Source organism: Cavia porcellus, unplaced genomic scaffold, assembly GCF_034190915.1.
Source record: "Cavia porcellus strain 051 isolate PalLab524CR breed Dunkin Hartley unplaced genomic scaffold, mCavPor4.1 scaffold_40, whole genome shotgun sequence".
Lineage (NCBI taxonomy): Eukaryota > Metazoa > Chordata > Mammalia > Rodentia > Caviidae > Cavia > Cavia porcellus.
The window spans coordinates 1,678,704-1,702,401 of record NW_026947523.1 but is presented as its reverse complement, the minus strand read 5'-3'; the positions used below and the strand labels follow the sequence as shown (position 1 = coordinate 1,702,401).

General features: G+C 59.0%; 1 protein-coding gene across 2 annotated transcripts in view; it reads left to right on the top strand.

Annotated features, from left to right (window-relative positions):
- Tafa5 (TAFA chemokine like family member 5) overlaps nucleotides 1-23,698 on the top strand; it is a 145,783-nt gene that overhangs the window by 43,846 nt on the left and 78,239 nt on the right. Inside the window, exon 1 of one of the 2 annotated variants that reach the window (XM_003461943.4) lies at nucleotides 9,631-9,763. The exons of the other annotated variant lie outside the window; for it this stretch is intronic. Within the exon in view, the coding sequence (XP_003461991.1) occupies nucleotides 9,673-9,763 (91 nt within the window). The 5' untranslated portion in view covers nucleotides 9,631-9,672. Of the gene's footprint in view, nucleotides 1-9,630; nucleotides 9,764-23,698 lie in introns of those variants that run through there. 2 annotated transcript variants of the gene reach the window in all.

Below are 23,698 nucleotides of genomic sequence, written 5' to 3'. Positions count from 1 at the left end.
GGATGGCAGCAATGGTGGTACACTGGGCAGAACTTCCCTGAGGAGGTGTCAGAGGTGTGGGAGGTAAGCCAGGGCCCCAGAGCACCAGGGGCACATGGCCCCAGGGAGCCAGCAAGGGGACCATGTCACAGCCAAGAACCTGTAGGGTGGGGGCTTTGATCCCACAACACGTAGCAGATGTGACGCTCTTCCCTCAGGGGCCAGGGAGGGGCTGTGGGTACCCATGCCCACCCCGGGCACTTGGGCATTGAAGAGCATCACTCCCTGCTGAGACAGCAGCGGCGGAGCAGTGCACCAGGCCCAGTTCCCACAGCATTCAAGATGGAAAAGTCTCTGGGGCTGCCCACCCTACTCTGCTTTGCTCAGCTGGGGGCTTGTGCCCACTTCAGGCAGTCTTTGGGCAGTCTTTGGGCAGTCTTCAGGTCCTGGGAAAACAAGGCTTTTGGTGTCTGCAGAGAAGCCTTGCTACCCACTGGTCCTTGCTCCTGAACACCAGCTACTGCCTCAGAGCTCTGCACTGCTGCAGACCACCACAGGGTCTCCTGATCCCCATCCCACCCACCTTGGGCACACCCCAGAAACCCACATGTTGTTCTCTCTCTCTCAGTTTGGCCTGGGAGCACAAATGTCCTAAGCAGTTTCTGCCTCCTTCAGGTAATGAGCTCAGGATGGCAGATCCTGACTTTATTCTCCTGAATGCTCCTTGCCTATATAAAGTCAGGGATGGGATGAGTAGATAGATGGATAGATAGACAGATGCGTAGATGGATAGGTGGATGACTAGATGGGTGAGTGGATGGGTGAGAAGAGAGACGGATAGATAAATGGGTGGATGGTGAGTAGATGGGTAGATACATGAGTAGATGGGTTGGTAGATGGATGGATAGATGGGTAAATACATGGGTATATGGATAGTTGATGACTATGAATAAGTGGATAGATGGATGAGAAGATAGATGGAGAGACAGATGAACAGATGGAGGGACAGACAGATGGAGAGCTGGGTAGATGATCAGTGGATAGTTGAGTGAATGGATGGATACTATTCCACTATGTTTACACCACATTTCCTCAAGTACTCATTCAGTAATGCTGCCTACACTGGCTGACTCCCCATCCTAGGTGTTATGAACAGTGCTGATAAACGTGGTTGTGTGGGTAGCTCTTTGAGGTGCTGGCCTTCTTCCCTTTGGGTGCATGCCCTGAGGTGAGAGCCGGAACCTTTGCAGATCTGTTTTTAGCTTTTTAGAGGAGGCTTCATATTATTTGTCCATGATGGGTGTAATAATTTTCATCCTGGAAGTGTTTCCACAGAATTACCCATGAATGGGTGGGTAGATGGTGGGTGGGTGAATGGATGAAGAATGATGGGTGGAGAGATGGACGATACAGAAATGGATGGATGGATAAATAGGACGGGTGGTGAGTGGTGAGGTGCAGATGGATGAGGAGAGAGACGAAGGGGCCTCCGAAGATATCCTGGCTTCTTCCGAGAGGGGCGTGGTCTGCAGGGCGGGTCTGCAGCCAGGAGATCTTGATGTCAGGCCTGCTTCCTCTTCCTCTGCCAGTGGTCCCTCCTGTGCCAACCTTCCTGGGGCCCCTTCCCCAGGTAAAACACGAGCTGTCCCTGGTCTTCTGTGTTTGTGGACAGGGCCTTTCTCCACATGCACAAGTGCCGCCTGGAAGAGTGTCCTGGGGCTGGACACCCTCAGCTTGACGATGTTTCTGCCAGGATACCTGAGCAGTGGATCACTGTTCTTAAACAGAAACATGTTTGCATTTGCTTCTGGGGTGGGGGGCAGCCGTACCTGGTTTAGGAGGTCTCCGAGTCCGGTCCTCTGCCATGGGCACTGGTGGAGGCCTCTGTGTCCCCACACCTGCTTCTAAGGACCAGTGGCCGCCAGGCGATCTCGCTGACCAATGGTTTCCACCCAGTCCTCCTATAGAAGTATCTAAGAAGGCAGTCACCCCTTTGCACAAATGGGATGTCAGGTCTGGCTAAGGGTGTGCTGGTGTGCGAAGCAAACATTTCGAGGGGGGGAGTACCTAACCTTGGTCATGGCTGGGGGTAAGAGCCGCTCCAGGGGCTTCTGGGATTTGCCAGGGCGGGGGCAGGGCCCAGCAAGAAGAGCTGGCACTGCATGGGGAGGAGGAAGCGTGTCTGTCCCCTACGAGTCCCCACTGACTCAGTCCTCCCTGCAGGTAAGGGACCTCCCCTGGCAGGTCCACAGTGCAGCCAGCTCTCTTGGTGTGGGGACAGGGAGGACCACAGTGTGTGCTAGGGTCTCAAGGGGTCTGGTGCACCGCAGAGCTGATGCTTTGACCACAGGCTACTGGGCACTCCGTTAGTTCATGTTGCTTATACTCCTCATGAGAGTCAGATCATGCACTCTTGTCCCGCCCAGCTGACTTCACTTGGTGCAATGCACAGAGTTTCTTCCTTTTTAAAGAGTGAGTAGTATTCCACGACACACACAACCTGTTCCCTCACCCATGCATCCTCCAACAGGCGCTTGGCCGACCCCATGTCCCAGCTGCTGTGAATAGTGCTGGGTGGACACGGCTGTGTGGCTGGCTTTTGGATGTACTGACCATGTGTCCTTTGGGTGCCTCTCCACAGTGGGAGAGCTGGATCGTGCCGCTTTCACTGTTTAGAGGAGTCTTCACCTCGTTTCCCTGCAATGGCTGCACTAATTTGCATTCTAGAAATAAAAATCAAAACAGGAAGATTGAATTCCACCTCCTACCTTCCCCAGAAAGCCAACCTGGAGGTGCAGGGGCTCCCCTGAGGGCGGGGAGGGTTGACACTGCATTGCTTTTCGTGGCTCAAGCAGGACCAGAGCCCCCTTTGGCAACGGGGAAACTGAGTCCCTGAGGGACCGAGTGGCTGAGCCTGGCTCACAGAGTTGGGTGCTTGGCACCCTGGCCTGTGAGCTCCAACTGCAGGGCTGCCCAGTGACCCCCAGGCTCTCCCATGCCAGACCCTAAATGTCCCTGAGCTTGTGTGTCACAAAGGGAGGTCCTGGCTGGCAGCAGCTGTGGATCGGCCCAGGTTTGGGTGCGGTGGGTCACAGGCCCCAAGTCCACTGTGTTCTCTGGACACTGGGCTGTCCAGGGGTGACCTGGGTCACAGCCCAGAGGCAGGGTAAGGCAGCATTGGCAGGTGGCCCATGAGCATGTACTGCGGTCACACGCATGTGTGAACGTGTTTGTGTGCATATGTGTACAATCCCAATCCCAGTAAAGATTTTATTCCACTGATATTGACAAACCCATCTTTGAAACTACAAGCTGCAGAAGAGACCACAGTCCCCTGAGAATCCTATCTGAAAACATCTCCTGGTGGCTTTCGAGGGAGGTACACACACACATGCACAGACTTAACAGAGATGTATACTCAGGCTCTCCCACACCCATGCTCAGATGTATCCCCCAAACACTCCCACATGCACACTTGAACACAGTACAGACACATGCATAGACATACACATATGCACACTAAACGCTCCTATGTATAGTCAGTGTACACATTCACATATAAGCACGTACAATGATACATGACCATGCGAACACCTCTATCCCTATGCATGCAAACATTCACACACAAATATGGGCATGGCCACAATATGTAACCAGTTTGTAAAATCCACATATGGACATGTGGACATATGCATATCGCACACCTTCAGTTGCTGATGCCTGGCAGTGGTGACTTTTGTCCTGAGCCCGGATGGCACCCTCCTTCATGGAGCTGGCCCTGCGGGAAGGGGCGCTGGTCCTTGATACGGCTTCCCACGGGAAGGTGCCCGTGCCGCTGTCCACTGCCGCCTCAGCCCCTGCACGCCAGGTACCTGAAGCAGCACCACCTGACCTCCATGGAAAACTCCAGCAGCCCTGGCTGCCATCCGGCCCTCTCGGGTGTGTACTGCCCTCTTGTGAGCTCTTCCAGGCCAGTGGCAGGGGACAGGGCTGCGGAGAGAGCATGCCTGTGGGTGCTGATTGCTCCCTCCTCCGAGCACCGGCCGGGTGGCACAGGGAAGCAGTCTGCCTGGCTTGGCCCACTCCTGCCCGCTCCCTCCCTGCACCATGTCAGTTCAGTGAGCAGTGTCCCCGGCGCTCAGCAAGTTGGGCACCTTCCTGTTCTATGCCTCAGGAGTAGGTTGGCTGTCAGTGGACTTGGAGGTCGATGATGGACTGCTAGCAGCCTCCAGGGCCGCCCCAGTGTCCGGGCAACTGCCTCTGTGCCCTGGCCCCCAGTGGACAACCTGGGGCATCGCAGCTTCCTCCTCCCTGACTGGTCACCACCACCCCCACCTGTGGTCTTGCAATGCACAATGTGTGTTCATTCACACCCATTTACACAGACGGGGGTTTCGCTTTGTTGTTGCCAAAATACAGAGACTGCCAGAAAGTGCATACAGACCTCAGCAGCTCGCCCTACTAATAAATGTCTGGAGGCTCACCACTGTGAGCACCTCTTATAATTGTAGAGGCCAAAGGTAACTGTCACTAACCTCACGATGCCTCTATAAATCTAGTATTAAAACATTTATGTTTTCCTTTTCCTGATGCATACATTTTTGGCAGACTCCGGAACCCTACTTCCTTGTTCTCTCCAATGTGCGCACAATACGTAGCTTTCGTTCTGATTCTAGATTTTCTCAAATTACAGAACATCCCACGATACACAAGCAGAAACGGGTCCAGATGAAAACCAAGATTTGGCCCCGCCCCCATACCCAACCTTTCTCTAAGGGCAAACCGGTTAAAGCCTGCTGCCCCTTCTGATGGTGACCACAGGGACTTTGATTTCTTCATCTCTAATGAGCATAGTTCGGGGTACACATGGCTTTCCTCTGTGACCTACAGCTCTGGTCGGCCCCTCCTTATTTTCTCTTCTAGAAGGAAAGAAAATGTCCCCATCAATACACAGTGTTTTTAATAATCAGGGCTGGAGAATTTTCATTTAGCTTTTTGGAGCTTTGTCAACACTTTGGCTGTAGAACTCAGACAGAAACAAGTGTCCCTCACAGCACTGGTCCGTGAGTGCGGTTTGTGATTGGACTGTGGAGAAGGCAATGATGGGGTTTTATAGTGAACATTTTATCGGTGGAGGGGACCCTTTCCTTGTCCAGCTGAGTGCGTCTCCCTGGCTCCTCTCAGCAGGCATGGGAGCCACTTTTCTCTGAATGCCACTGCCACATCCAATCCCGGACTCCCTTCTCTGCCAGGCCGCAGCCTTGGGCAGGCATCCGTGGGGTCAGTGACAGAAAGGTGGCTCTCGGCGCTGTCTGCCGAGGCACAAATAAAGGTCATGCTCCAGGGGTCCTGGCATGCTGGTCACTGCCAGCTGCTCCCACAAGCCAATGCTGTGGAGGAGAAGCCCCAGGTCTGTTTATGTCGAGCTTCACAGAAGGAACAGACTGGTCAGTGGCCTTTTCGAGTCATGCCCAGATCCAGATCTGCCCTCCGTCTGTTCCGAGCACTTCCGGCCCTGCAGTCTGCAGGTGTGAGCCCATTTATCTGGGCTCCCCTCGCTGCTGCCTTTGTTTCCTCGATGACTTCTGCCCAAGGCTGCCGGACACCTGTGTGCAGCCTCCACCTCTGTTTCCTCTCATCGCATTTCCGGGAGCTCTTTGCTCTGAGACTCGATTTTCTACCTGGCGCACTCACGCCTCTGCCTAACTCCGTCTTCTGAAGCTGGCCAGTCCCCTTGGTCTCGGAGCCCGTCTTCTCTGCTTTCCTGCTGTTCACAGGAGGCTGATGGTTCTCCGATGGTGTCCAGTGATGCTAGTTAGTTACTTTTCCCCAAAATGCTTGTGTTCTCTCAGAACCAGGCGCAGAGAGCCCTCACCCCAGCCTGTCCTCTCCCAGGCGCCGGCTCTGCAGATGCCTGACACCCCTGTGTGGGCCCCATCTGAACGCGAGCACAGACGCTCGTGTGCAGGGACAGCTCAGGGGTCATGGGGACTGCGATTCCTGTGGGCTCCCACCAGTTTTCTCTGGAAATGGGCAGGCCACGTGGGTGAGCAAGTGCCCCTGGGAGCAGGCACAGGGCTCTTGGGCAGGGCCCCCGGGGATGGGCTGGCGCTCAGTTTCGGTCCTGGTTTAGAGATTCAGGCCACCGTGGGGCTGATGGCCTTGCTTCCCATGAAGGGCCAAGGTCCTCAGGCCCCGTGGCCTGGCTCACTCTTGGGTGTTTTCTCTCTAGGACAGCAAATCTCGGGAATAATTCTCCATCTGTTAAAGCCCGGACACTCTCAGAATAAACTGAAAATGTGTAAGATTACCAAGAAAGCCAACTGTATTAAAACACAGCAAGTGTTACACAACCTATTTTGATATAAGAATGTTTGCTTCTGTATTAAAACATCACATTAAAGTCAGTCGGTAAGATGACTGTAATTCAAAGTGATCAGGACCTAAGCAGAATGCTGAGAACGATGAGAGCTGCGGTGTCATAGGAAGATACCCATGATTTCTTTTGGGGACAGTCACAGTTTCGGCTCTGCCACTGTGTTCACTACCTCGTGAAAGCCACAGCAACTTTCAGTTAGAGACCTGGTGAGCACCTGGCACGGGCACACCTGCCCAGGAGGACCTCTGGGAACACAGCTTCCTGCAATGCCCCCAGCCGCACCTCTCCTCTGTCCGTGTCACAGGGATGTGTCTTCCCCTCTTGCTCCTTCCGGTGGCCCCATCTCCCCACGCAGCACCAGTGCCTGGCCCTCGTGCCCTGTGCCCTGGCTGCCCACTTTCTTCTCAGCACCATCGCGGCTTTCTTGTCTTTACAATCCAGCCCTTCTGGTCAGGGGCACTGGTGTCCCCCCGGAAGCCTGTGCTGGTTTCCTCCACTTGAGGTCTCATGCTGTCACCTTGACTGACTGCCCAAAGGGGTGCCGGGCTTTCTGGGTTGGCTTTTAGGGTGCCAGGCATAGGTTTCTCCAGTTTGCCCTGGACTTCCTTTTCCTCGTCGAGGACTTTCAGTCTCCATGACAGTAGGCCACACATCCCACCTGGTGAAATTAAATCAGCAAGCCTGCTTCTCCTCATGAACCTCTTTTCTCTTCTTGCCAGTTCCCCTTACAGAAGGCTCCTCCTAATGGTTAGTTTTTTAGGAGTTCCTCTAGTGTATTTAAGATACTGTTCGGTTTTCCAGGTTTTAGATCATATGTGCCTGATTGGGGACAAAGGAGATGGCAAAGGCAGCTCCTCTGTTGATTGAGGTCCTTTTGGGGCCAAGGTTGTGCCTGTGGGATGAGCACTCCTGTGGCTCTGAGCCTGCGGGTGCAGAGCCTGCTCTGGGGCAGGCCAGCGACCTTGGTGGAGGTCAGGCTTTGCAAGCCAGGGAGGACAGCATCCTGCAGGCTGGGGGGGGGGAGCTCTGCTGCAGATCCTGTGGGGGTGAAGGGGCAGGGAGCACTGACAGGAAGTGAGGTTTGGAGAGGGGCTGCACAAGGAGGGAACTGCAGGCCCTCCCAGGGCAAGCCCCGAGTTTCTGCGCTGCTTGGCTGCTGGAGGCTGGGGTGCCTCTCCAGGCAGGGTTCCGGGTCTGGGCTTGTCGCTTCTAGCTGGCTGCATGGGGCTGGGCCAAGGCATGGGGCTGGGCCAAGGCATCCAGAGGTAAAGAACTGCTTTTCAGTCACTTTCTGTCTGATCAGGTGCACACACAACTGAGTCAGGTCAGGCAAACAGCGCCACACTGGATGGTAGTCCTGGCTCTGCCCTTGAATTGTTAGTTGACTTTGTACCAGGTATGACGCCTCTGCAGGCCTCAGTTTACCCCCATGTACTGTGAGAGGTTCAATTGCTCTGACCTCTAAGAGCCCTTCAGGACTGGCTTTTTAACCTCCACCTGCAGGCTAGGTCACAGCCTCTCAGTAAGGCTGCTGCCCTGTGGGACCTTCAACTCTAGGACGCCCCAGAAAGACCAGGGCACAGGTTCAGGCAGGGGCCCGACCCCAATTCTGCCCAGTGCTGGTGACTGAAATTCAATATGGTTGCAGGTATCTTGAGGCCTGCTGACCTGGCTCAGGAGCTGAGCGCCCGCGGATCCCAGTGCCCATACTCTAAGGTGTGGTGGTGGGAAGGAAAGGGATCCTTGCCAGAAGTAACAGGCTCTTCCTAGAGGAGGTGCACAGGCAATGGAGGAGGGGGGCGGCACCGAAGTGCTCCCTGCCAGCAGCTGGTGGCCATCTACACACAGCTGTCTGCTTTGGGGCTGCTGGAGGAGGATGGCACACAGCAGGGCCCAGAGTGCACATATGTGCGCGCGCGAGTGCGTTTCCAGGCAGATGTGCGTTTTGTGATCAAAGAATCCTGCTCTGAGCCCGTCCAGCTGCGAGTCAGCTCCGGGCCAGGACTCTCCTGAAACTGCGGGGTACTAGGGCTTGGGCGCCACTTCAGGCCGAGCGCTCCCTCTCCAAGAGCCAGCGGCGGCCGGCATTGCAGTGAGGCTCCTGCGCACCTAGGTGGAGCCCGACCCGCAGTTTTTGGCTGGACCAGCCCCACCTGACCCGCCAGCGCGCCAGGCGGGGGCGCTGCACGGCGGCCGGGGTCCCCGGGGTCCCCCGCGCGGCCCAGTGCGCATCGGCAGCTCCGCGGGCCGGGCGGAGCGCAGACGGCGGCGCGCGGGCCAGAGTCCGAGGCGTCGCGGCGCTGCGCTGGGGCTGGCGGAGACCCGCGCGGCGCTCCCCTCCCGCCGCCTTTCCAGAAGGGGCCGCGCCGAGCGGAGCCGAGCCGAACGGCGGGCGCGCGCCCTGGGGCCAGAGCGGCGGCGTCCCGCGGGCGACGAGGCGCGCAGCGTCGCCGGCCCCACCTGTCGGCGCGGCGACCCCGGCGCAGGCGGCCCCGGTGCTCAGGGCCCGGACCCATCTCGGCCGTGGTGGTGGCGGCGGCGGCGGCGAGGGCTCCCGATCGCGCAGAGGCCCCGTCCCAGAGGCGAGCGGCGCGGAGATCCGGGCCGCGCAAGTTGGGTCGCTGCGGCCCCGGCGGCGGCGATGGTGCGGCGGCCCGGCGCGCAGCGAGCAACCCCGGCCCGCGGAGCCGGTGAAGGCGGCGGCGTGGCGGCCCCCTGAGCCCCGGGCCGGGCGAGCGCGGGCAGCGGCGGCGGCGCGGAAGGAGGAGGACCCAAAGGAGGAGGAAAAGGAGGAGGAGGAAGGCGACGCCAAACGCGCGGGGGGCGACAGGCGGAGCAGAGCCGGGCCGCACCGGACCCCCCAGCCCCGCGCCGCCGGCCGCTGCGCCATCCGCGGCCCGCCGTCCGGGCCCTGCCGGCCGCGAGGCTCTGGGCGGCGGTGGGGCCGATTCATGGGGCCGCGGCGGCCGCCCCCCCTCAACCCGGCCCCCGGCGCCCCGCAGCCCGCGATGGTGGCCGAGTGGCAGGAGCGGCGGCCGCCGCGGCCCGAGACTTTCCGCTAACCTCCCCGCCCCCGCGCCCGCCGCCCCCTCCGCGGGCCCTCCCCCGCGCCCTCCCCTCCCCTCCCCTCCCCCTGCCCGAAAAGACAGAGATCGCCTCCCGGAGTGGCGCCGCCAGTCGCGGCGGAGCGCGGCGCGGCGCGCATGGGGGGCGCGAGCCGGCGGCCGCGGAGGCTGCACCCGGCGGGGCGCTGATGCGGCGCCTGGACCTTCGCTGCGCGGCTTCGGGGGCGTCGGCCAAGCGGGCACTCCGCGATGCAGCTCCTGAAGGCGCTCTGGGCACTCGCAGGGGCCGCGCTCTGCTGCTTCCTCGTCCTGGTGATCCACGCGCAGTTCCTCAAAGAAGGTAAATGTACCCGCGCGTCCGGTCCCCGGCGTTGTCCCCCGCGCGGAGCCCCGGCGACCCGCGGCTTCCGGCGCTTTCCATCGCCGCTCAGTCCAGGCTCCGCGGATCTCACTGCGGGGCCCGGCGACTGGAGACACGAGGCTTCCTGGACTCGATTCAGACTCGTTTCCCGGGCTCGGATTCGGACCCGGCCCGGAACTCGCCGCTGTGCATCTGGTGTGGTTTAGGAAGGCGTTGGGGCCGCGGATGTGGCGCGGGGCCCAGGCGCTCTGCGGCCTCGGTTCTTTCCCCGCCGCCCGGAGCCTGGTCCCTTGACCTGCATCGCTCGGTGGCCGCGGAGCTCACTTGCACGCCGCTGACCCTCGGTAGATGGCACCAGCGCTACACGTTGGCAGGCTGGGCTGGGGCAGGCTGTGAGCCAGCGGAGCTGGTGGGCGCGCATCTGGGGACGAATGGGTGTTAGGGGCTGAGCTTCCTTGCATTCTGTGCCCCAAGCCTTATTCTGCCCTTGGTCAGGACTTCGGGCTCGGTTTAGGAGCGCAGGGTGTTTACATCCATGGTGTGCAGGTCCCCCACTGAGTTCTGGTCCTTTCCACACTGCGGGGCTGTCTGGTCCCAGTTTGGGGTCGCCATTGAAGCATGAATGGTGAAGGTTGGACCCTTGCTGGGGAGCTCTGTTCCCCGCGCTTGTCATGGGGTGTGCTGGCTGGTGCAGTTGGTGGACGCCTTGAGGACCCTACTGGAAACTTCACAGATGGGGCTGCCCTGAGGCCTGGGCTGGCCCTGTCCTGCCCAGGTAGAAAGCAGGAAGTGAGATGCCCAGCTCCTGGGGTGGCACCCACTTTCTGTGTGGATGGCACCCTTACCCACAGTGGTGCCCGCACTGCCTGGTGTGGCCTTGGCCTGCTAAGGATGGCGCTTCCTTCTCATTAGCCACGGGTTCCTACAGAGGAAGGCTTGCAACATTCTGCCGCTTCTCGCCTAATTAATGAGCTGCAGGCTGCTTCAAGCAAGTAGGTGGTGAGCTCCCAGCCGGTGCCCCTTGGCCTGTGCAGGCCTTGGCTGTGCGTCCGTGCACACAGGAGGCTGCCCGAGGTTACTGAGGGTACCGAGGCTCCCTGGGCCTCTCCTGGAGTGGAGGCCAGGCCTCTGCCGGCTTGGTGACCTACTTCGGCAGCTGTGCCTTTTGCCCATGGTGGTAGTACCCCGGCTGGGGTGGCTGTCTTCCCTGCTAAGGAGGCATTTCCTCCAGCTGTCCCCAGAGGGCTTCTTCAGCCAGGGTCTGCTAAACCCTAGGTGACTGGTACTCTGCAGTGGGGGGGGGGGGGTGTCCCTATACTTCAGGAGATAGTTTGGGTCACAGTTCCTTGCTCTGTTCTCCTGCCTATTCTTTTCTGGGGTGTTCTTGTTTGCAAAGAGCAGGCTCCTCATCAATCCCAGAACTTCTCCGAGGATGTCAGATGCAGGCGTCTATGCATGTTGCTGTGGGACAGACGTGTATTAGGGACCCAGGGAGGACCTGGCTGCTTGAGGGCAGGAGTCCCCGCCCTGTGGGGACCCAGGGTCCAAGGTCTTCTGCAGGCAGTGCTCTGGGAGTCTGTCTCTGATGCAGGGCAAAGGTCCTGTCTCATGGTGGCCAGGTGTCAGGCACTGTGAGCCAGAGGGTCCTGGAGAGCTGTGCTGCTTGAGAGTGGGTTGTGGGACCCCCACACAGGGCCCCGGCACTTGCCGTGGGCAGACGTGTGTGCCTAGGTCTGGGTTGTAGAGAGCCTGGGAAGGCCCGGGTTTCTCTGGACAGCAGTCTGGGAAAGTCCAAGCTGGTTTGTGCCCTCCGGCCGTGCAAGCTCTGGTGTCCACTCTGTGCCCGTTGCTCTGCTGCCTGCTTCTAGTGTCCTTGGCAGCCAGCATCAGTCTGAAAGGTCAGGGAGGGGCAGCAGTCTGTGTTTGCTGAGTGTGCTGGAGCCCTGGGGCAGTCTTGGGGTCTGGAGAGAGGCTGGGAGGTGGCTCTCAGTGGACACCCACTGCCCAGAGGCCAGCAGGAGAGAGGGAGTGGGCAGCGAGGACAAGTGTGACTTGTTGCCTGGGGATGGAGCGGGAAAAAGCTGTTTAAACAGCCGGTTCTATGAATCTGATTTTTCAGGGCAAAGAACAGGGGTCCGGGAGCTGCTTTGCCCACACTTCCCCTTTTGTGTGGAGATGCAGCCACCCCTCGGCTAATTGGTCCCCCCCTGGCTGCTCTGTCTCCCTGGCTGGGAAGATGAATAGGGCTGTAAACCCGGAGAGGCCAATTGTGGTCCTAATTGCAGCCTCGGCTTGTCCAGGCTCCATCAAAACAGGTCCTGCCTGCCGTGTGGCCGTGCAGGCAGCTGGCCGCCTGGGAAGAGTGTGGCTGCAGTGGGGGACCCAAGGGCAGACCGCCTGAGCAGGACGGTGCTGCCGTTGGCCCTTGGGACACTCTGACTCTCCTTGGGGAGGACAACAGTTCTGTGCTCCTGGAAGAAGTGTGCAGATGATAGGTGACTGTGAGCTAGCAAAGACGGGGTCAGGCTGGGCACCTTGGGATGCTGTCCTGTGAGCCAGTCTCTTGGGAGGGGAGCAGGGCACAAGTGAAACGGGATGGGGTGGGTGGAGGCCGTTCTCTTCCTCAGTTGTGTGCAGTCTCAAGACCGCATCGTGAGTTTACGGCAACAGCTGAAGCATACAGATTTCCACCGCCGTCTTCCAAAGACTTTAACATCTTTCTCTTGAAGTCTTTGAGTCCTGTGCACCAGGACTCTGCCGAGCCTTGATGTGGCCACTTTGTGTGACAGGAGGCATAGGACCGACCGTACTAAGAGCAGGCAGCTGACAGCCAGGCACCCGGGCAGGCGGAGGTGGCCCAGGCTGAGGGTATCGGGGGAGACAGACAGGGTCAGAAGCTCGATGGCTGGACCTTTGTGTGTGCAGGGCTTGATGTGAGCTGTGGGTTTGAGGTTTAACTCTCTCTGCAAATCCTTTGATGGCAGGGAATGAGTTCCCTGGGCCGAGTGTGCTACTCAAAAGCCTCCTTAGCGTGTTGAACCCAGAGCTCGTGGGGAAGATCAGTGTCTGCATCTTGGCCGCCTGGCCCCTCCATTCCTCAGCATTGTCTGTGTCGCCTTGGTGTGCTGGTCTTCAGCAGCTGCTCAGAGGGCAGACTGAGATTGAGTAAACAGGATCCAACTTTCATTTATTTAGCGAGCCCACTGTTTTAGGAGTGAAGCGTCAGCTACGAGCCTCCAGGGCCACGTGAGCAGGGGCACCTGGACGGTGCTTGGGCAGGTTCTGCGCAATGACTGTTAATTGGTGCCACCTTATGAGGTTAGCAGCCAGCGCCGAGTGTTCGGATACTTGTCACATGGACCAGACTGTTTCTTAAAATACAGACGAAGGACTCTGGTGACATCGCGGAGTTCCTAGCACCAAGAGTCCATAATGTCCACCAAATGCAATAAAGAACACTCCTGTTATAGACCTGTGTGCATCTTGGGGAGTCAGGCCTGGCAGTAGCCAGGGCCTCGTGGGGGACCATCCCGGGCTGGTGCAGACTCAGAGAACCCCGAGCCTGTGTGAAGCAGCCAGGTTGTTCTTGGTGGGGGCCTGAGGCTGCGCCAGCTTGTTAGAGCCTGAGATAGCTGTGGAAGGAGAGGGGGGGAGGATGGCTCCGGGCCTGAGCCTTCAGGGAAGAGGGAGTCCCACTCCCAGCTCCGAGTTGGACCCAGCACCGTCTTCCTGTCCAGCCTCAGGCTCCACCCAGCCTGGTGCCTGCACGACTCTGGGCTGCAGGAATAGAGGCCTCAGCCTTGCCCAGGGGTTTCAGCTGCTGCCTGCAGGGTCCTTTTGAGGACAGGGCTGCTTGAGCAACTCGGGCAGACGGGTACTGTGACCCCGATGTGGCCTTTTTCTGATCACAGACCATGTGGAGAGGCCAGACGAGTGAACGGCCGCCAGGCAGGGGTGGCGCTGGGAAGGTGTTAGAAATAACCAGCTCCTTTATCATCGTTTACTATCGCTTCTTGTGTGACACAGAATCTAAATAAAACCCACACTCACCGTGATGGGATTCATCAGCTGAGTGTCTGACAACTGTAAAAGTTAAAGCATGAAGGGATCGGTAATCGAGGTGACTTCCAGACACGCCGCCTGGTGCAGCCTGCTGGAGCAGGAGCTGAGTGCCCGGCTGCCAGCACAGGACGGGGGAGACCTCAAGGGCCCGGACCACGCATCCGCCTGCTCTGTGACCCTGGGCCATCGCCCTGCAGCACCACCGGGCAGACCCGTCCGTGTGTCTTATTCCCCTGGAACTTGTGTCTGGAAGCCTTCCAGGTGAGGACGTCAGCTGCTCACTGAGGCTCAGGACGCTGCGGTTTCTGCCGTCTCTGGGCTCTTGGCACCGTACAGGGTCACAGGGAGCGGGGTAGAGGCGGTCGCACCCCCAGCCCTGGAGGAGTAGCCCCCCAGGGCATCAAAGCAGTTGGCTGCTGGCGTCTTTCTTTGCACATTTGTGTGGAGCACACGGCGTCCTGTGCAGTTAAACACTCGGAGGTGTTTGTTCAGTTGCGTGTGAGCTACCTAACTGAATTCGATCTGAAATACAGCTGCTTCATGAGGGGCGGACACACCCCTGCATTCTGGGTACATGTCCCTGGATCCCGGGCAGTCTCAGCGTGGCCAGGGCTGTCAGACATGAGCCCCTCGGGGAGGGGCTGCCCTTAGCCGAGGTCGCCAGTGAATCTGGGCCCCTGGGTCCCGTCTTGGCTAACAGTAGGCACCGGGCTGCTGGGCACTGAGAGATTGCCAGGCTCTGGTGGGCATAGCCTGCTGGTGACCCACTCTGCCAGGGCCCCAGGGCTGGAGCCCTGACCACGGGACACACGTCAGGCACAACATACACTCCACATCTATACACATTTCACACGCACACCACACAGATTCTCCTCTCAGATGCACAGCCACACACACCTCCTTTGCACACACCAGTGCACTTTCCTCCCACACATGTTACATGGCACGTGCCATGTTTGTGAGCTGTGACTGCTTAAAGAAGACATAGAAAGAACTAGGTTGTGTAACATACATGGACCAGCTGCCCACGGCAAGTATATAGTTATTCCTGCAAAAGTGCATAGCACAAATACGAAGTGAAAACGGAACTGAAGGTTTTTGCTACAGTGAAAAACACTCTGCTGTGAGCCCCCCTCCTCAGAGTGGCCCTGGCTTGGGCACGGGAGGCAGCTCCTGCCCCTTTCTGAAGCTGGTGGAGGAGTTGTCTTTCACGAGTGTCCTTCACAGCTACCTCAGTGACATGAATCAACTAAAAATGTTGAAAGCAATTTCTGTGGAATAAAACACGACCCTGTGACCTCATCCACCCCATTCACCAGCTCCGGCCTCAGGCACCTTCTGGCTCTTCCCCAGGGTTAAAAGGACTAAGAAGAGTTAACATTCCATTTCAGTGCCAGCCCTGGAGGCAGCCCAGACCCTGCAACTGCATAGACTCGGGAAAGTGGACTCCAGAGCTGCTGAGGAAGATGTCAGCACGGTGGGCAGTGTCCAAGCAAGGGAGAGGGTTTCCAGAAGATTCATGGCGACTTCTTTCACTGTAATACACAATAAAATTTGGTGAACCCTCACTGTGTGTTTTGGCCACACTTCACAGGTATCACACAGGCAGACCCCGCACGCGGCTACACACCCCTCACATAGACATGTCACGTTTACAGACACCACATACCGCATGCACACACCACACGCATGCTGTGTGTAAACACACATGTCACACAGCCATCACAGAGGTGCACACACCCTACACACATTCACACACTAGGTTTGTACACACCACACTCAAATACCACACATATGCATACAGTGCAACACATATGTGTACAGCACACACATCACACATGCATGCACATGGCCTGCAAATGCACACCTCATGTACACACTGCATTCACATACATGCCATGCCTAAACACATGCCACACACGCATATAACGCATAGCCCGCATAGACACTGCACATACAAGTGGCACTAATGTGCAATGCTGCATGCAACACATGTATAACACATACACACACACACTGTAGTGCCTAACAACCAGACACCATGTTTAAGGAACACGACATACATACCGCTTACACACACACACCACAAATGCACCACACACCCACGTGCATCACGTCATGCACACACCAAGGCCATGCACACCGCATACCTGTGGCCCAGCCCCATGATGCAGGAGGGACGTGTAGGGTGCCTGCAGCAGGGCAGTCCTCTGCCCCCAGGGTGGGCCTGTCCCTGCCACTGTGAGTGCTGAGCCTGCCAGATGGCTCTGCACCCTGGAGTGGCCGGGGCCCGCACCTCCCCTCTGCAGGAGCAGGGCAGGAGCAGGGCGGGTGTGTGGTGGGTGTATGACCTGTGGTGTGGTGTGATATGTGTTCGTGAGTGATGTCAGTGGGGTGCTGTATGTGTAGTATGTCCACAGATGAGCAGGTATCACCTGGAGAGAGCAAAGGCTGGCAGGTGAGGCCACAGATGAGGAGGGCGTGGAAGGTGGGCTTTGAGCCTCGGTGGCTGATCCTGCCCTGTCCTGCCCTGTCCAGGAATGCTGGAGGCACACCACACTGGGGAAGCCCAGGTGGTCTCAAGGGGTATGGGGAAGCTGAGCTGCAGCCACTAAGGCACCATTGGGATAGGACATAAGCCACAGCTGCCCTGTCCACCCTCACAGCATGCCTGATGTCCAGCTCGGGCTTCTGGCACCTCTTCTGGGGCTGTCAGTGGTAACCCAGCCCTTCTCAGGGCTCGGCCTGGGCCTGGGTGCCCAGCCTGCCTTCCTGTCCTCCAAGCACGGATTGGCCAGCTTGTATTGTGCTGTCACTGGGCTGGGGTCCTGGAGGTGGCCCAGCTCCCAGAACTTCCTCTGTACAGAGGGACTTCACAGAAAACGTGTGAGTCTCTGTGCCCAGCAGGAGGTGAATGTGGCCAGGCAACCTGGGGGCCAGGGCCTGCTCCTGGAGGGGCAGCCGGAAGGAGTCACAAGCGTGCATGGGCGGTGAGAGCTTAGGCCCCAGGGCTCCCAGGCTTCTTGTGCCCAGCGGAGTTCTCAGTGCTAGGCGGCGGGGACATCCTTCACCCACTGTCAGTGCCTCCTGCTGTCCAGGGAGGCCCCCCAGGTAGGCCTGGGGAGCCAAGTGAAGGACCCCTCGACTCCTCCAGGTGGTTGCCTGGTTACTAAGTGCTGAGACGACAGGAGCCTTGCGTCCTTGAGGATGCTGCTGATGAGTTTCACCTCCATGGCTGGGCCCGGGAGCGAGGTTGTGCCAGGCAGCAGGGGAAGGAGGGGCGTGAGGAGGGGGGACGGAGAGGATACCTCACTTCTTCAGTAAGTCCCCGGGACAAATGCAAGGGCCCACCTTCTCAGGTGCTAGGCTTGACTGTGTGCCACCAAGGGGCTGGGGACAGGACCCCTCTGTGGGAAGGACCATGATCCCCAGCCAGCAGAGACCCCTTCCATCCTTCCCACTTCCCACCGAGGTCCTGGGCACTCAGCTGGGCACCCCTGGTGGGACCCAAAGGTGCGAGCTTGGCTCTGCTCTGCACGGCAGTGACCTTGATGCACAGGAGATGACCAGTGCTGGCTCCTCCAGCACAGCCCAGTCCATGCACGGTGTCTCAGGAAGCGCAGGAGGCTCACTGCTCCTGACAGACCTCAGGACCCTGCCCAGTCCACTTCAAGGTTCCTTCCCCACATGGAGGTATCGTCTTCCTAGAAAGCAGGACAGGGATTCAGAACCTGCGGTCTTATCCTGTGTGTGGCTCCCGGATGCCTTGGGGACCTGGGGCAGAGTGGATCCTGAGGTGGCCAGGCCTGCCACTCCCAGCCGGGTGGTGGCTTGTCCCTAGAGGATAGGGCAGTGCCAGTGACATTGTCTCCAGGCTGTCCCAGGTCCTGGTCTGGATGCCAGCTGCCCTGGTGTTGTCAGCGATGTCCCCTTGCCGCGTGCTATGTGCAGGTCACTTAGATCCTTGCATGTAGTTCTCCCGAGAGTGGCCAGTTTGTGCAGTGGGAATGTGCTGTGCACAGCAGCCTGGTCTTCCTGGGTCTCGTGTGGGATTCTTGCAGGCCTTCGCAGTCCCTGGACATGAGTAGCAATGTGCTGCTCCAGGAGGGCCCCCGGCTTGTCCTGCTCGCCACTTCTGGTGCTCATGCAGACCCTGTGCTGCACGGGCGGCTGTCCTGTCCTCCCTGCCAGGAAAGCTGTGGCCCTGGGGAGGCGCTGGAGAAGGTCAGTACGGTGCTCCAGCAAGGCGGCAGCAGCTTACCCTGTATGTGGCTGACTCTGCAGTCCCTGTCCGTGGCTGGAGACTTGCAGGGTCTGGCGTCACCAGGAACAGCCCCGGGACACCAGGTCCTCTAGCTTGTGGTTCTCATGGAGGTTTGGGGTGGCACCTTTTCCCTGACTCTGGCTGAGCTACAAGGGCTCCTCTCGCTCCCAGACCCCCCTCACCCACTCCATGCAGATGCTCCAAACAGAACCCTCTGTCTGCCCCTCGTTGACTTTGGAACTTCTGAAAACAAGTCCTGGTCTTCAGCGGTCTCAGGGGCCCAAGGATATGCAGGAGGCCTTGGTCTGCTCCCTCCAGGCTGCGGCCCCTCTGAGAGCCAGTTCCCCTTCCAGAGAAGCTGGAGCCTCGGTGTGGCCAGGGACCTGGTGCCTGGGGCTGACCTTGATTGCACAGAGGTGAGGCTGAGGCAGGTGGGTTCCCTGCAGCACCCCCTGGGGCTGAGCTCTGCAGGTGTCATTTGACTCGGGAAGACAGTCCTGCCTGGTGGTCACTGGAGGTCCAGGAAGGCCAGTGTTATTCTTAAGGTACTTGGAGTCAGCGCAGGTTGGGGTAGGGTGGCCCACAAGGGTGACGACCGTGGTGATAGTGTTCCGCTGTCACCTTTTGTCCTCAGTCTGCCCGCAGAGGGAGTGTGTTTTGGGACTTTGCCCTGGAGGAGACCCCAGTCAGAGATGCAGGTCCTGGCCCTGGTCCTGGGAGTTGGGGACCTGAGACCACTGTGAGCTGAGGCCTGGGCCCTCTCTTGACCCTGCCACACATCCCCAGAACCACACAGCATCAGGGTGTCTGCAGGAAGGGGGGATCTTTGGGCCATCAGCTGATCAGGGATGCTGTCCTGAGTAGGGGTCGGGTGCCATCCCGGTCCTCTGGGGGCTCAAAGGGAGTCCTCCTGGGTAGTGCTGGTGCCCTCGGTGCCCATCTGGCCCCTGGGCTGTGGTCTCCCTTCCCCACAGGATGCGTGGCATGGGTGACGGTGCGTGCCTTCTGCACTTCCCCTGGGTGCTCCTTTCTGTAGCCCCTGGAGGGGCTGGACAGGCCAGGCACCCTCTACGAGGAAGCTGGCAGGAGCCCAGGAGTCATGGGAGACCTGTCCCCAAGCCTGTCCTGCTGGGCTGCGTGGAGCCAGTCGGGCCCATGTGATCCTCCCAGGTATATTTAGAAGAGGTCACGCAGCCTTTAGAACACACTCTTTTCAGAGCCAGCGTCTGCCTCGGAGAAGGCAGATTTTATTAGCCAATTACCTCCCTTCCCCGCGATTACAGAGGCAGCCGAGCGGGCCCTGTGATTCGCTCCGCTGATAGGAGAGCCCGAGACCTCGCTTATAAATAACTCCGTGCTTTGCAGAGCCACAGAATGTCTTCAGACCTCCAGTCCCCCGGGAACGCCTTCGCCTGCACGGTGACAGCTTCCTGCTCCTCCTGCCCGTTGCCGTGGGGACAACCTTGATAGACATTCCTGCCTCCATTTGGTGTGCATGTATTAAGCGCCTGCTGTATCCAGGCCTGGGCTGAGGGCTGGTGATGGCAGTGGGGTGCCTGGAAAGGGACGGGGGCGGGGGAACTCCTTGGTACGATTATACATGAAAAGCCAAAAGGAATTGGGATACCTGCACAAGTGTGATGTGGGCACCTAGGGGTTGCCCAGAGGTCCCCAAAGGCACTTGCACCCAAAAGCTCAGTGAGTCCCCTTTTGGGGAACAGGTCTTTGGGCACAGCCAGGGATCTCCAGGTGAGGTCTTTCTAGTTAGGGTGCACACAGAGTCCAGTGGCTAGAGCTTGGGCCTGAGAGGCAGACTCAAGCGTACACGGGCTGGGGGAGGAACACGAGGAGGCGGGGCATGAGCTGGAGTGAGGCTGCCCTGGGTGCCTGCTGGGGCCACCGGGAGCCGGGAGAGCAGGAAGGACCCGCACCCAGAGCCTTGGGAGGAGCAGGGCCTGGGGACGCCGCCGGCTCAGCTTCTGACCTCCGATGCTTGTCCTTAGCACAGTGGGTTTGTGGGGCTTCGTCCGGGAGCCCCGAGGGGAAGTAGTGGGCACAAGGAAAGTGGAACCTGCAGCCCTGAGGGAGGGCTCTGCCCCGCCCGAGTGTGTGACTCCAGTATGAAGCTCTTGGCGGGGGCCCCAGCCCTTTGCTTCCTGTCTCAGGGCTCCGGCTACTGACTCCAGTGCTCCCGAAGCTGAGGCCTCAATTCTTCCCTTGGGACCCCACATCCCTCGCACGTGGCCACCTGAGGGTGGGGTTTCAGGTGAAAGCTGTTTTCCCCAGAGGTCAGGGACCGGGGTGGACAGCCCGGAAATTCGTGACATCCCCGCACCCGTAAATTCAGCATTTCCCCTGTCAGGGCCATGCGCCACCGTTGGCCTGCAAGCAGGTTTTATGCGGGACGCGGAGGGGCATTTTTCATTTTAATAGCTGTGTGTTTACTTTTATGGTTACCTTCTATTTATGGCAATGGTGCGGTTTTCCATTATGGGTGATGGAAAGTGTCGTCTTCGCAGTCAGGTGACGCGTGGAGACGGTAAATTCCGGGAGGCTTAGCCTGCCCAAGGGGCAGCAGTGGGTGCTCAAGAATGGGTTTCTTGAGCACCCACTAAGTGCCCGGTGATCGAGTCAGACTGAGTGGAGCTGTGGACAGAGAGGCGGGCACAGGCCATGATGGGCAGTGGGTGCTCTGGAGTGCTGTGGACAGGACAAGGGGTCCCCAGGCGTTGGCTTGTGGAGGACACATCAGGGGTGAGCTGAGGGTGACGAGACCCTGGTGCTGAGGACAGAAGAGCTGGCATGTGTCCTGGGACTGCTGTGACACCTGCCACCAACTGGGCCTCCCTCGAAGGAGCGCGTCTCTGCCCAGGCCAGGATCAGTGGGAGAGGAGAGTGTCCCAGCATGGGACTGTCCATCCGGCCTCCCTCCGGGCCCCAGGGGCTGCCAGCAGGCTGGGCCTGTCTTTGGCTGGGCCTGCGTCACTCGGGTCTCTGCCTGCCGCACACAGCTGTCCTCGGTCCCTCCGTGCCTCTTTCCATCTCCAACCTCGAACAAGGACCCCAGTCTCGGGCCAGGCTGGCCGCCGGGACACCTGGTGTCAGTGTGAACAGCGTTCTCCTGGGGGGACTGCTCTGAGGGTTGGACCTCAGCCCCTTGGGCCCTGGGGTCCTCCCTTCAGTTGCTCACGTAACAGCCAGGTCTCAGGTGGCTTCCAGTCGAAGGACTCTCGGACACACCAGGCTCTTGCCCTAGGCAGGGAGGAGCTGCCCCGCACTCTGCTCGAGGCTCTGCCAGGGCCTCCCACACTGCAGCTCCAGGTGCCCCTGAGCACCAGTCTGGTATGGTCACTCTTGCCCGCACTGAGCCTGCTGTCTGGGGCCGAGCCCATGGCCTGGGTCTTCCCTGTGACGAGCCTGAGCGGTGCCTCTGGGAGCCCACTGCCCTGTGACCATGGAGGTTAACTCTGCTTTGCATGTCTTCTCTGTTTTGGGAAAGGAAATCGTGGGAAGCAGTTTGACATTTGTGTCCGAGCCCCCGAAGGCATCCAGTGCACCCTTGGAGTACACTGTGGCCGCTTTAGCCAGTGTGTTATTAACTCGGGCTCCTGTAGTTTACTTGTTCTGTTAATTCACGCTAATCAAAACCAAGCCATTGCTCTTTTCTCTTGGTCAGTGATGCAGCAGTGGACACCATGCTGGGCACTGTGCACTGCTCCCGCGGTGGCACTGGGAAGGAGTGGGAGCCGAGGGGTGCCCTGCCAGGGAGCCTGCGTCTGACCCCAGGAAGGTCGGGGCAGGGCCTTGCTTTCAGGAGGGGCTGCTTCCTGGGGCAGGGAGGGGACACTGGGTGGGCGAAGCAGTGGCAGAGGCCCAGGGGGAGTAGACAGGGAGGCCTGCAGGGTGGGGCACAGGAGCACGGGAGGCAGAACCCTGGCCTGACCACAACCCATTGACCTTGACTCAGGGTCATGAGTGTCCTTCAGCTGGCAAAGGTGGTGGCAGTGGTGACATCCACTGTGGTCCAGGGGACCACTGCCCCATAAGTGTCCGTCTGGATGTGGACACAGGTTCTTTCTGGTGGGTCCAGCAGGTCCAGTATGGTGGCCCCTGCCCCTGGCACCTGGATCTGTACTAGAGACTGCTGTGCACTCTGTGCTCAGGGCACTGGGTTCACAGCCTTTCCTGGGCCTGCTGGCTCTGTCCAGAGGTCCCTGATACCCACTCCCTGTGACAGACCAGGGTCCAGTCTCAGCTCTCTTCATGGTGGGGTGTGACGAGGGCTTGTGTGCTTCCTACCTCAGTCTCTCCAGGGCTGTGGGGGTGATCTGGGCCCTGCAGGTCCTCCATGCAGAGCCAGACCCATGAGGAGGACAAGGGTGTCTGTCACTCGCTGAGTGACCCCGGCACATGCCAGCCTGGAGCATCAGAAGAATCATGTGCCTGCTGCCATGGTCAGTGGATACTGTGGATGAGCCCCCGATCTAGGGAGACATGATGGGACTGACGTGACCATGGAATAGGGGACTGCAGAAGCTGAGGAACAGCTCACAGCCTGCAGCCTCATGAGGTGCAATGTCCCTTTGTTAGCAGTGAAGCAGCCCCAGCATGGTGGGCGCTCAGCGTCCTGCCCAGAGCCCTGTCACCTTTGGGCTGTCTGAGACCTTTCCCTGCCGTATTGCAGCCCGCAGCCCTGAGAGACCAGGGTGGCTTCTACTCTATTAAGCAGAGCCTCGTGGTTGGCTCCCCAGGACACCACAGGTGAACGGCTGTAGAGGCAGAAGAGCATCAGATGTGGCCCTTGGGGAAACCAAGGCACAGGGCAGGGAGTGACTTACATTGGCCACCTGGGTTCTGAGTTCGACGTGGGAGGAGGAAGTGGCTTTTCAGGTGGGGCAACCTCAGGCCCTGCACCTAGTGGGGCTTCTGCCAGGCTGTGGGGTTGGCACCCCGGGGCCTTGCGCAGGGATGGCGGGGCCACTGGGGTTGGCCAGCATCTGCGGGCCGTGCCAGTTGAGTATTGTGTTGCAGGAAAAGGCTCCAGGGCCCATGCGTGGTTCAGCACTGCAGGTGACATGCTGGTGTCAATGACTCAAAATTGAGCTTCCCTGGCCACTGTCACCGTTCCTCTTGAGGTCTTCAGTGCCATGATTTGGAAGCTGGAGTCATCCAGAAATCATCACCCAGTGCCGGTCAACTCTGTTTATCCCTTCAGTAACAGGTGATTCTTCTTTCCCGCCCAGTCACTTTAAAACTGCTCCACTTTGTGGACAGGCCAGTCATGAAACTGCCAGGGTGCGGAAGCCTCTGGTTACAGCCCTGGGCCTGCAAACCCTTGTGCTGTTGGGTTTGTGTATGCCCATGGGGTCTGCTGTCCTGCCGGGGATTCAGGGAGCTGGTCCTGCATTGAGCACCCAGAAGGAACCCAGTGCAGCCAGGGAGACTCACATCTGTGTTCCCAGCACCAAGTGCTCTTGCAAGCGTGCACGGGTACTCATACATGTGTATGCCGCTTCCCGGGAGCAGCCACCTGTCACAGTTGGGAACATGGCAGTGGTGACGGCAGCTGGGCCTCTGTTCCTGTTGTC